The following is a 12,702-nucleotide window of genomic DNA, read 5'->3' as shown; positions in this document are numbered from 1 at the left end:
TTTGTCCCCATCAGGTCCAGCATTCACCTGTCATTCAGCAAAAAATAAAATTAAAAAACAACCCACAAGTATCAAATTGAGCCTTAGTGTCCATCTTCAGGTCTAGCCCTGAAGTATTAGAAAGGCTGATACAAGAATTCATAGCATGTTGATGAATCAATAAACCTGTCTCTATAAGACAAGTGGGTAAATGTGGAGGCAAAACAGAGAAAACCAACAAGTTTCTGAATTTTAGCAAAAAATCTTAAATGATTTTTTTCTAAAACAAAAGAATTTGGTGCTTTTGTTTCATGTAATCTTAATATTTGTATCTGTTCTATAATATCAAACCAAGAAAAGAGAAAGGAAGGAATAAAAGCTGTGGGCTGTTTGGATAAATCACCATTTTATTAAATCATAAAGCACCCTGATTAGACTAGATCCATACGTAAACCTTGACAATGTGATTTAATAAACATCTAATCATGAATAACATCACTGCTGCAGTTGGTGATTATTCCTGACTGACTCTGAATTCCCCAGAGATGACAGACAAAAGCTTTTATTTTTCAGGCAGATTTATTGGCACAGTAAACACAATACGAAGTATTCAGTGCTCCAAAACACAAGCATGGGTCACCAAATGGAACACAAACAAAAAAGTGCAAAACACACCATTTGGTAGACCTTACAAAGGAAATGAAGTCTTACTTTAGCAAAGCAGTCGTGGTAAGACTTTCAATAGTTAAAATAGATGTCTTCCTTTTTAAATTCTATTTATATAGTCTTATATATTCTCTCTAATTCCAACAGGTCATTTCCTCTGTACAGGCAGGTAAATCTGGGGCTGAAAGATTTGTGGTGGCAATAGCAGGCAGATGGCTAACCTAAAGCCACTGCTGGACTCATTTATCGCTCAGAAAACAGTTTCACATCAGTAAAAAATTGCTTGTATTTTGATTTTTGATGTGTGAAGTGACGTTATGGGCAAAGCATGTGTGGTTCTCTTTAACTTGATCCAGCAGGAATTTATGACTTCCTCCAACATGAGTTCGGGTTGACATCACTTCCACCATTCCTCCACATGTTCACGAAACTTTGCATTCGATGAAAAGCAACACTGGCTTCATCCAAAGAAAAAGAATAAGCAACAACTTTCCAGCTGAAACAAAGAAGCATCTCCACTCAACATGATCAAATTTAAAAAAAAAAAAAAAAAAAAAAAAGTAAGATCATGTACATTATGTGCCGTTGAGCGGGGTGGGGGGGGAGACAGTGGACTTCAATTCTCTTGTCTGACAGTTTCATGATTATAAAAATCTAATCACATCTTAATCCTCTCACCTCGCTGCAGCTCACATCTGCATCAGTCCTTCTCTCAGCGAGAATAGAAACCCGTTTAAGGCCCAGATCAAGTGAAAATCTGCACGTTGTCACATTTCAGTCACAGGAAAACGCTCATCACAGTATATTTTCATATACAGTAGACAGAGGGTTTTATGCTTTTTTTTTTTTGGGTGTCTTGGATCTAGTGGGGCATTCCCACATGGTGATTTATTGTAAACTAACCACAACTTGCGTTAGACAAAACAGAACATAAAAAAGTGACATTTTTACATACATACAGAAAAAGAAGATGGACATCCATAACCTACTGTAACTATGGATAAGATCATTCAGAAAAACAACATATCAAGTCCCTACTGTCCTTTTCAAGGAACGCTGCGAGGAGGAGGAGGAGGAGGAGGAGGAAAAGATCACACACTTGCTGTTAAAAACAGGGAAACATGCTTTCTCAACCAAAAAACAGAAAAGAAAAGCAATATAAAAAAAGAAAAGAAAAAAAGCACACAGGCACCAAACCCAAACAGTAGCATTCGGGTTAATTTAAACAGTATGACCAGGCAATGAGGGTTAACTTAACAGAAAGTCTGGAGGCGGGGGGGAAAAGGGGCGTAAGCTGACTTAACGCCAACACCGCATCTCTGAGCCACCAGCAGAGGGGGCGAGGAGGAAGACAGGGCAAGCATGCAGCACACCACAACGCCCCGAGCTGTTGCAAAAAAACAACCAAAAACATAAGAAAAAAAATATTTTAAAAGAGCCTCAAAGCAGCTATGAGATAGATAGCCTGAGCTGCCTGAGGATGTGAGGGGGGTGGAGGGTGTGGCCAGAGAGAGGAAAACACACCAGTGACAAGACAATATCTACTGGATGAGTGTGAAGGTGGAATGGAAGCTCCATCTGCGGCTTTTCTCTCCAGCTGATCCTGGATGTGGGAGTTATTATGAAGAGGAGAAAACTGGACATTACGTAACACATTCATTCTGATCAAACAAACAAACACGAAGTTACACACAGAAAGAAGATGAGCACCTTCTTCTGTTGCCAGTTGGGTGAAACCTGCAAATGTGGAGCTGATTTTAAGGGAGGAGTGGAGGAGATGCCCTCAAGGATGAGCCTGGGATGAGTCTCTCGTGTCAATGAGTGAGTCAGGATGGCTCTCTCACACACACGTTGTGTCAACCAGCTGGTTTCTCTTCCCGTCTTAGTCCTGTTTCTGACCACACCCTTTCCCGTATGTGTGTGTGTGAGGGTGTGCCATGGGGGAGGGGGGGACAGCATTGAGAGCGAAGCCTGGTTCATGACGGCGCGTAGGTGCAAGCGGCGTTAGTTACATTAAGAAGCAAAGCTTTGCCCAAAAACAACACAAGTCGCGTCCTGTCATCTGAGTGGGTGTTAAAAATGGAAAAAAGTTATGAGCGCTAAAATTTAGATGGATTTCACATCGTTCTGCGGAGGAAGCGCGACGCTGCTAAATTTTATTTTCTTCTTTTTTTTTTTTCTTTTTTGTAACGTTTGGAAAAATTCAGCTGCGTTCTTATCGGCCATCTCTCTCTCTCTCTTTTAGATTCAGGTCATCTTTCTCTTTCTCATACGGTGGTTTCTCCGAAGCTGCTTGCCCTGCCATTCCTCAGCCAGCCTCGCACATTTAGGAATCTGCAATTCAAAAAAGGAAATACAGACAAACAAAAAAAAAAATAAAGAGTGAAAGTTAGTTTGAAAGAAAGTACAAGAGAAAACCCAGATATTTAGTTATGGAGAGGCGGCTGTTGCATAGGGTGATACTGTTGTAACACAACACTGTGCATGAAGGCGGTCTGCACGTCAGCCCAGGGATATATCTGTTTAGCTTAGAGCTGCTCAGTTTATTCCACCGTCATCTGGCTTTAATGCATGTCAGAGAGCAGCAGCTGCACTTTGTCACCGCATGCCAAAATCCACGCCATGACAAAACACCTACAACATCTGCAGCATGCACCGCACTCCAGGCGCTCTTCGACGGAAACTACAATAGAAAAATGTATTTACAGCACTGATGTAAAATGACATTCCCATGCTGTGCCTGTAACAAGCCATCAGAGATGATCCAGAGACAAGAGGCTAAACAAAGGCCCGAGTCCTGATCTATGACAGAGATGAATTCTGAGCCAATCAGTCTTGAAAAGAGATGCTGAATTGTCTGGTGGCGGTGAAGTGGAATAACACAAGGGTCAATGCTTTTAGGGTGAATGTGAACACTCACAGAGGTTTAAAGACCCATGCAAGAGACCACAAAGCTTTAAAACCACCACATCTCAGTCCAGTCTCACCATAAAGCTGAGAACAGCTAATTTTCACTCCTTTATTCCTTTACCACTGGCCTGGAGAAAGGGATCAGAACAGGCCAACACTTTCATTATCAAAAGCTGATTTAAAAGAGGGGAAAACAACATTTTGAAGCGAATCTTACATTTACTAACTTGACTAATAATCTTTCAAAATGAAACTTTACAGGGAAGAATATTTACTTGGAACAACTTCATGATGTCATGGCATCACTATGATTCATCAACAGCATGCAACGCTTGACGTGGCTCCTCAACTTTGTCCATATTTGACCTGTTCAGTCTAAAAAAAAATAACTCTGAATATCTAATCATATTTTACAGCACATGTAAGTTACAGTAAGCTTGCATGACTGCACATTTCGCTTCAGCTACATGTGACAAAACACATTAACTCTGCCTGATGTTTGATATTTCAGTCGTCACTTCAGATGGTGCATACATTCACTCAGCTGACTCAAACATGAGGTTGCAGCTCAGCAGCATGTCCTTGCCAAAACAGAATACCATCTTAGGTATTAACATATAAATTCATTTACAAATGATCATCGTCGCTGATCACGCTGAGCTGTGACTGAGGGCGTCATTATGTTGCATGACCACTGGGGGGCACTACATGGAAGGACAGGTGATGTATGCATCGTCCGATTTGCTCAGCTTGCATTGCTTTAAATATTACAAAATCCTTTGCTGCAAGTTCCAGAAGAGCTCAGTGGCACATCGTCCGCCACAGGTGTCCCAAATATCAGGAGGCACAATGGACAAATCTGATTGGTCCTTCTTTCTGCAGAAGCAGGACTGTGTCTATTTGAGCATCCTGTAACAATATCTAAACTCTGTCGTGTTCATTTAGTGTGTGGATGGAAAGTAACTCACGGCAACCAATAACCATTATCAGTGCTTGTATTTGCAGAGTTATATGTATGTCATAGCACCTTTGGCATTTGTTTCCAAAAGGACTTCAATGTAGGAAGTAGGGACGTATCCCTCCTCGTCCTCGTTCCTCCGCACTCGTGTCCAGCCGTCTCCTTTGTCTTCTTCTATGACGTACAGCAGCTCACCCTCGGCCACTGAGATTGTGCCCTCATTATGACCTGCAGAGGTGAAGAAAAGCCACAGAGGGAAAGGAGATTTTCAATTGAACACTTGGAGGAACTAACCTCAACCAGCTGTATGTTAATAATGTCATATATGTTGGTCATTTTATATGTGAGTCGGGTTTTTAGGAACAAGGAAGTAAAACCAGAGAGTATAACACAGGAAATAGTAGCAGAAACACAAGTTTGACTCATTGTGCTGTTTGCATCCAAAGATCTACATATATTCAATCACGCAATGGTGTAAAAAGGATTTTCCACCTTAACCATCTTAATGTCTGAGGTGACTAGACTTGTGGAAAAGATTTCTCGTGGGTCATAATTAAACTTTGCATTAGTGTGAGGTTTTAAAAAGTTGGGAAGCGGCAGACAGTACAAAGGAAAGTAAAAACTGTAGAGACTTATTTGGCCTTATACCGAACAAGCTTTACTTCTGTTTGGATCTCTTTCTGTTCTTGTCTCTGCTTCCCTTTTTGCTCAGGGACTTTTAATGATCTAGGCCGGGAACCAGGGCTGATGGTGATGTAACATGCTGCTCTTAGATTCTTTTAAATGGGTCCAATACTCGACTGCTATGACTGATCTTATTGCTGGATCTGTACTCTGATTGGATGGTTTTCCCTTTCTTCTGTATCAGCCTCAGCAGTCTGAGCTGTCCTGGTTATTACATAATACTAGCTAATCTAAAAAAAAAAAAAAAAAAAGCATTATTATAGTGTTATAAATCATATAATTAAAAACAAACAAAACGTTTTCATTTGTTTTCATTAGGTATGTTACTGTATGTCCATTCTTTGGACACTGGTACAAGAAAAATAAATAACAAGCCAGTAAACAAATGTTGTGCTGCAACTGCTAGTAAAAATGATTTTCTCATAGATAAGCAGGCATCTCCTGTTCTGGAGTCTTCTGGAGAGTTCAGCAACCTTGAACAGCAGCATTAATCCCCTCTCAGACTGATCAGAGCTCAGCTGTGATTTACAGCAAGCCCTGTACTCTGCAGCTCAGAAAAATGAGCTGGTTTTTGGTTTCCAAACACAGCAGGAGAGAAATGACTCCTACTCAACACATTTCCATAGAAAGATCACACCCCTCCTCCTCCTCATTCATCGCATTTCCTCCACTTCGGATCCAAAACTGCTTACAGAAATAACAGCTACAAACTAATAGATTGTGTGTGTGTGTGTGTGTGTGTGTGTGTGTGTGGAGATTCATGTTGGCATTAACGGTTACCTTCAAAGGGGTACAAGGCTTTACAGGTGCCGATGGTGGGCAGGGTCTCCTCGTCCTCAAACTCGTCATCAAACTCCGGCGTGGTGGAGGTGGGGTTGAGGTTTGTTTTGACCTGAATCTCTGAATTCTGCTCCTCTGTGTAGCTGCCATCCGGGCTGCTCAGGGGCCAACACACACACAGTAGATATACTGTGAAAACATTCTTCGTTTTCTTCCACAAAGACAAGGCAGATAACTGGTTTGGAACTGGTGTTTGTCAGAGTATACCATACCTCTCTCTGTCCTGCGCACAGTTGTTGCTCACTGTCGTGTTGTTCTGGGTCTCATAGAGTCCACTTCTTCGGTGTGTGTCACTCTTAGAAGGCATCCTCTCTTCTACTTCTGCTAACCAGCCCTGAAACGCATGCGGATTGTCTGTCCGTTATGTTTTCATAAATGTGGAGTTTGTCTACAAGTCAAATGACTTTTATACTTTTGGCAAAAACTTGTATAGAATTAAACTGGGACTTTTTTCTTCCTGCGCAGAGTAGGCCTGTGCAACCAGTCCCTCCAGATGCATCACGTCTTCTCCTAATAAGGATGAGCAACTGGCTCCTTTTGGACATATCCCAACTGGAGATTTATGTTTAAAATCCTTATTATTTACTGTTTTACCAAAGGACGCAGCTTGGCCGACAGTAACACTTGAAACAAACGAGAGCTGTGAACAAACCTCAAATTTCTGAACTTCAGACTGGAGCTTCTCAATATTCTGGCTTATTTCTGATAATCGGGGGTCCACGCTGGCTGGGTCTCCCATCTGAGGATTCTTCACATACACATCTTTCATCTTAGTCAGGGCATCCCTGAGTAAAAAGAATTATTTAAAGTCGGTACAAAATATCACAAATGGGAGACAAAAGTTTCCTCTTTAAGTTTCTGAAGTTACCTCTGGTCCATTTCTTTTTGAATATCTTTGGACAGTTCGTCGATCTTGCCCTGCAGCTTCTTCTTCCTCTGCTCTGGCGGCAGGTGGCTGAAGTCCTCCGGTCCAGAACCCTGGCGTCACAAAAAAAACAAAAAAAAAAGGAAGAAAAAAAAAAAGACAAAACAAAGGAGGAGACAGAAAATCTGTAAGAAAACATTTAATGCTGATCATTCCTTAGTAGGCTGCTGTTTTTAGGGACCATTTCGAGTAAGGTGCAGTATCTCCATTTACCTGTAACCCAAATAAACAACAGCTCAAATCAACAGCTTGTGTTCTGTTTCCACCAAAGAAAAATCATCTGAAGGAGATACTGCAGCTGCACTCTAACACACTCACTGTGGGCTAAAGTGTTGGTCTGTATAAACACTTGAGGCCTTTCACCTGTTCAGTCGAGCCACTTAGCCTTGCACCTTCTGAATCCATCAGAAATGTAATAAAGAATCGCTGCTTCCTATTAATGCCAGTATACTGTGTCAGTGGGAGCTTGCTAATGGGTCTGAACCTGCCTCACTGCTATCCGACTGCTATCCTCTTGAAATAGAGCTTACTGATGAGACTGTTTCCAGTCTGTATCGCTGCACTGAATGAGTCATGCTGCTCTGCAAATTCTTAAACTTTCTCTTTGCTCCAACTTAAGTGACTTCCTGGACAGTCTTTTTAAAACCCAAGAAGAAGACAAAAAAAATCTATTAACTTAATTCTTCAATCTAGGTCTAATAAAAACCAGTTATATCTCATAGCAGGATTTCTTAGCAAATATTGAACATTTTGGGGCTCTGCAGAGTCTGTCAATGGATTCGGATCAGTATAAAATAGAAGTGAAAATCTTCATCGCTCACAGGAATAACTATGGCTTCAGATAAACTGCGGCTCGTGTGGACTGAAGAGGTGAAGGCCTGCTGCTGGATCTTTCTGAGATGGCGTCACAGGCTGTAACTGCTGGAGCTACACACTCGAGGTCAGGATTCACTGCACACGAGCCAAGTCAAACACAGCAGCTAGGTCACCATGGCAACCTTACCCTTTCTCCCTGATTCAGCATGCAACACTTAACCAGGCATGCAACATAACAAAGATCTGTCAATCATCATGCAGATACACCATGCTCCTCTATCAGTGACAAGATCATTTATTAGTGTTCACAATCTAGACATCCTGAACAGAAAGGTGGTTTAATTCTACTAAACACATCTAGAAGCACACATTTCAGTCATCTGCTGCTTGTAGAATGATTTATGTGGCTTTTACAACTTGACTGATCTGTATATAATCAGGCTTTTTTTTTTAATTAAAAGAAAACACCAGAACAAATTGATTTTCATGAAAAAGTTAGCTTAAAAGGAGCTGTTAAGAAATTTTGGGAAATTATATTGGTTTCTTGTCAAATAAAACTCACTCTCAAGTCAAACTTGGTGTGTCATATTTCAACACTAAGGGTACCATTTAACATCAATTTCTAACCATTTCTCATAACAACAGAGCCATAAAGGCAGTATGTTTTCTTAATAACTTTCCAATTCTTAAAATTTCCTTGTTTGAGTAGCTTATTATTCAGGCGAGTTGGGAGTGAGAATTTGCTCAAAAGACACTCATCTCTGTTAACTTGTAGTATAATGTGAAAAGTAGGGGGAAGAGATAGCCTGATTAGGCGAAAATGTGAAACATTGGTTAGCTGATGACAGTGACTTTCATGGCAACTTTAACTTTAGCATCAAATAGTTTGATGTATATAAATCTTTCCTTCATTCATGACATGCTGATGTCAGAATAGACAGATTCTTTCCCCTTATATCCAGTCAGTATCTTCTGGCTGTAATTTCATATCATAAGTATTATGAAGGCTGACATCATACAGGTCTCTTCTGTTAGTACCCAAAAAAACCAGCATAAAATCTGCACATATGTAATAAAACTGGCATGCAGTGTGAGATAACAACTTCTACATACGATCAGATTAGTATTTGTTACAAAGACGTACAATTTGTCGAGACAATAGGGACTACGAGACAAGACTAACAGATAAAACATAGAGTAAATCTGATCACCTCAATAAGACTCCGGACGTGGGAATTGAGTGTGATCTGCACCACAGAGACCACAGACACAGTTTGGGAGAGACAGGACGAGAACACAACCACAACATAAAAAAAATAACAAACATAATATCACAAATGAGACAAAGACATGAGTCTGAGGTCCGTTGATGTGTCACAGCAAAAACAAATAAAAATAATTAACGTAAATGCAAAATAACAACCCAAAAAAAAAAAAGGAGCACAACAAATACATAAAGGTACGTTAAACGTTATTATTAACGTGTTACTGAAGGGGGACGTGACATGCGTGCTGTGGTCATGCCTCTATGGTCGTGCGGTTATACGGTCATGCTTACCAGCTTGAGAGAAAGCTTCATGGGAGGAGAGAAGAGAAAAATGGCGAGGAGCAGGCGGGAGAAAAAGACAACAGATAAAAGTCAGCATCAAAGGAACATTACAGCCATTTCTTCTTGCTTTGTATTCAAACAAACATATTTTACCTGCTCTTTATAATAACACTCTACTTTGCCAGACTTCACCAAGTGAGGAAAAGAGGGTAAAGTTTTCAGAGGCTGAAGGATTCAGATTTACTGTTAACACTGTTGTGTTATAAGAAAGCTCTGATAAAAATCAATGTCAGTGATGAAGCCCCCGCTCTTTTCTAAAGTGGTGAAGTTTAACATTTTTATTGTGATGGATTAATGAAAAGCGGGAAAAACGTTGACCAAAAAGAGGCCAACTTTCTGCACGAAGCACAAAGAGTGAGACAAATTAAGGGAAGGCAGATGAATACAAATGAGAGAAGAAGAGGGAGAGGGACAGCATCAGAGGTGAATGCACCCTTTACCACTTCATCGTCAGCTGCTGCTGCTACATGAGACAGCAGAGGGCGCCAAAACCACGTTATCAAGTTTGAAATCTGAGTATGGACATGAAGGCAGATATCTTACACAGACGGGCTGTGGGTGCTTTCAAAACATCGATTAACTTGTATTGTAGTGAAAAACAATCTACTAATCAGGTTGCAAATTTTCAAAGATGCAGAAAATACATTAAAGTAATCATCAGCTTCTAGTCAAGCAGAGACGAGAGTTGAAAAAAAAGGGTTGTAAAAGTGACGTAACAGCTTGCTTACATCATTTTTGGGGAGATTTCCGAAAGGATTTTGTAACACTTTGAAAACAAAGAAGTTGGTTAACAGTTATTGGCTGGTAGAGCTGCAGCAGATGACTTGTAATCCTGTTGGAGGCTCACAGGCTGGTGCACTGAGGAGCTCTACGCATTATAGTCCTCTAATCAAGTCATCCACCTGGAATGGCTTGTTACTACGATGCCTTGTGATCTTCCTCTCAACTTTACAAATGTAAATTACCATCACATTTTCTAGACATTGCAGACATCGCACTGAATGCACTTTTTGTATTTGAATAATCCACAAAAACACCTGCAATTCAGGTTTTGGTTGCGTAAAATAGGAACCGCTTGAGGTTTTCTAAATTCCTGAAAGCTAACTTTGACCGACCACCATACAGATCCCATAAATGAAATCACTTTTTTAGAGTAAATTAAGTTGTTTTTAACATCTACCAAGAAGTAACAGCTGGAAAGTGGCTTTTTGAGACATGGTTACATCTCTTTTTAGATCTTTTTGTTGTTGTTGTTCTTATTAGAAGAACATGGACACAGACGATGTTCATTTTGCTTTGTCACTTCATGTGCCTTTCTAATTCCTCTTTTCTTCAACATAACTTTCTTAAAGACTTAAATCCTGTTTTTGCAGAACAACTACAATCAGAGTAAACTCAATGTAAACAGTAAAAGCGAGAAGTATTTCTTCCTCTTCTGAGCGTTTATGTAATTACTAAGTAGTAAAACTCTTAGCAAAGAAGGTTTAACTCCTACGTTTGTTTTTCAGCACAAACTTGTTTCCACCGGCAGGACAGACATAAATATACACGTACATCATGGCTCTTACAGGCAGACGGCACTGCTGCGATATGGTACACCAGCAGACAGAAAGCCCTGGAGGGGTGAATTCTTGGTACTTCAGACTGAAACAAAGTGTGACTAACACCTGCTCTAATTGGACATCCTCATATGAGATTTATTTGGCAAAGAGGGGTGATTCCTGAGTGGGATGAATAGCATCCTCATACTTGAAATCTCCCAAATCCTCAGGTGCTTGCGACACTTTGTGAATTGACCCCTTGTAGATGTTCAGTGGGAGGAGCCTTGAAACAGCTGCAGGACACGGCAAACCTCAAGCGGATTCATGTGATGGGGGGTGAAGTCATCATTTTCTCCGATCATTCGCCCCAATTCTACATGTGTCAGAACCATGTGATCGATACTGAGCCAGCTGCAGACACAAGCCTCCCTTTGTGTGGATGTTTCGCCACATTAACCGGGACCAACAATCTCCTCACACACACCGAATGCATCCCAATTAGAGAGGCTACTGCCTGTGTTTCATGTGGCTTTTACAAATCACACACATCTGCACATGTTCAACATGCATTCCCTCTTTATTACACACACACACACACACACACACACACACACACACACACACACACACACACACACACACACACACACCTGCTTACAATACCGTCTCCCCCTCACACACACTTACAACATATTGCCTTGCTTCAAAAGCATATGTGGGTTGACCCAGAGTCCTCTTCATGAGCTCTTTGTGATAAATGAGCGAGCGCGGAGATTGCTGCTGTGGTCGTCAGAGAGAATAAAGCTTTGTCAATGAGAACTCACAAAACAAGTTCTTATACTGTATATGGCCTTAATTTGACTCGCAAAACGAACAGCTTGATCGTTTTCCTTCCAAACACAGATAGACGTGTAGATACACAGTGACAGTGGATGGATTAGACGGCTAATGTGAAGCACACAAAAGCTCTCCTGCAGGGTGCACATCTTTACGCTGTGCAGAGCAACACAACACACCACCTCCACAGGCACAACTAATCTAATCCCCAATGTGATACTGGGTTTTCCCAGCAGGATATATAAAAGGCATATAATTATACTTCATTGTATTGGTTGCAGGTTAAACCAAAGAATATCGCTGGACATGTTTTTTATCTTATGCTTACTTTGTTAAACCTTTATAAAGAGTTTTGGTGGGTTTAAAACTTATCAATGCTCTTATTACCAATCTGATGCAGTATGGATTAAAATAGGTACAGTATATTTATATGAACTTGACATGTATAAGGATGCCCAGCACATGAAAAAGGATGGATGGATTAACTGGTGAAAAATGATGAATTCATATTAGTTTTACATGTGGTTTACTTAAATTAGTACCTTTTCAATAAAAAAATAATTTAAAATTTGAAGTCTTTAACATCTCCCCTGTACCTCTAATAGCATATAACTAATATTAATGCCATAAAGGCAAGGAATTATGCTTTTAATACTTATGCAGCCAAATAAGCTTGGCTCTGAAACTGAGCATATTTATCTATCAAAGATCATTTTGAACCGGGTGCAGTCCTGTTAATAAAAACACAGAGTAGCTCTGACTCGCTATCTGCAGCTGCTGAGCGATATTTGACCAATCTGCCTGCGTCAGTGAGGCAGTGGGGTTCCTGGAGTCCCTGAAAGGCATGTTTACAGGCTTCACCGTGCATCTTCTGCTGAATTTCATTTACTTGCAATTTCAGGTCGATGTATAAACTTAAAAAGTTAAAGAATAAAGT

The 12,702-nt window shown here is 40.5% G+C and overlaps 1 protein-coding gene across 7 annotated transcripts in view; it reads right to left on the bottom strand.

Annotated features, from left to right (window-relative positions):
- Positions 1-550: 550 nt before the first annotated feature.
- Positions 551-12,702, bottom strand: part of fnbp1b (formin binding protein 1b) — a gene marked incomplete at its 3' end in the record, with an annotated part of 54,236 nt that continues 42,084 nt past the window's right edge. For 4 of the 7 annotated variants that reach the window (XM_079256457.1, XM_079256453.1, XM_079256458.1 and 1 more), the window contains 6 exons: positions 9,337-9,351; positions 6,906-7,015; positions 6,690-6,822; positions 6,250-6,371; positions 5,978-6,132; positions 4,563-4,741 (listed from right to left, as the gene is read on the bottom strand). In XM_079256457.1, the coding sequence (XP_079112583.1) occupies positions 4,563-4,741; positions 5,978-6,132; positions 6,250-6,371; positions 6,690-6,822; positions 6,906-7,015; positions 9,337-9,351 (714 nt within the window). Of the gene's footprint in view, positions 2,980-3,632; positions 3,684-4,562; positions 4,742-5,977; positions 6,133-6,249; positions 6,372-6,689; positions 6,823-6,905; positions 7,016-9,336; positions 9,352-12,702 lie in introns of those variants that run through there. The other 3 variants (XM_079256455.1, XM_079256456.1, XM_079256459.1) reach the window with 3 other exon arrangements.

This window comes from Telmatherina bonti (assembly GCF_933228915.1).
Source record: "Telmatherina bonti genome assembly, chromosome: 17".
In the NCBI taxonomy this organism is placed as follows: Eukaryota; Metazoa; Chordata; class Actinopteri; order Atheriniformes; family Telmatherinidae; genus Telmatherina; species Telmatherina bonti.
The sequence above is the reverse complement of the archived record's forward strand: the minus strand, read 5'-3'. Positions and strand labels throughout refer to the sequence as shown.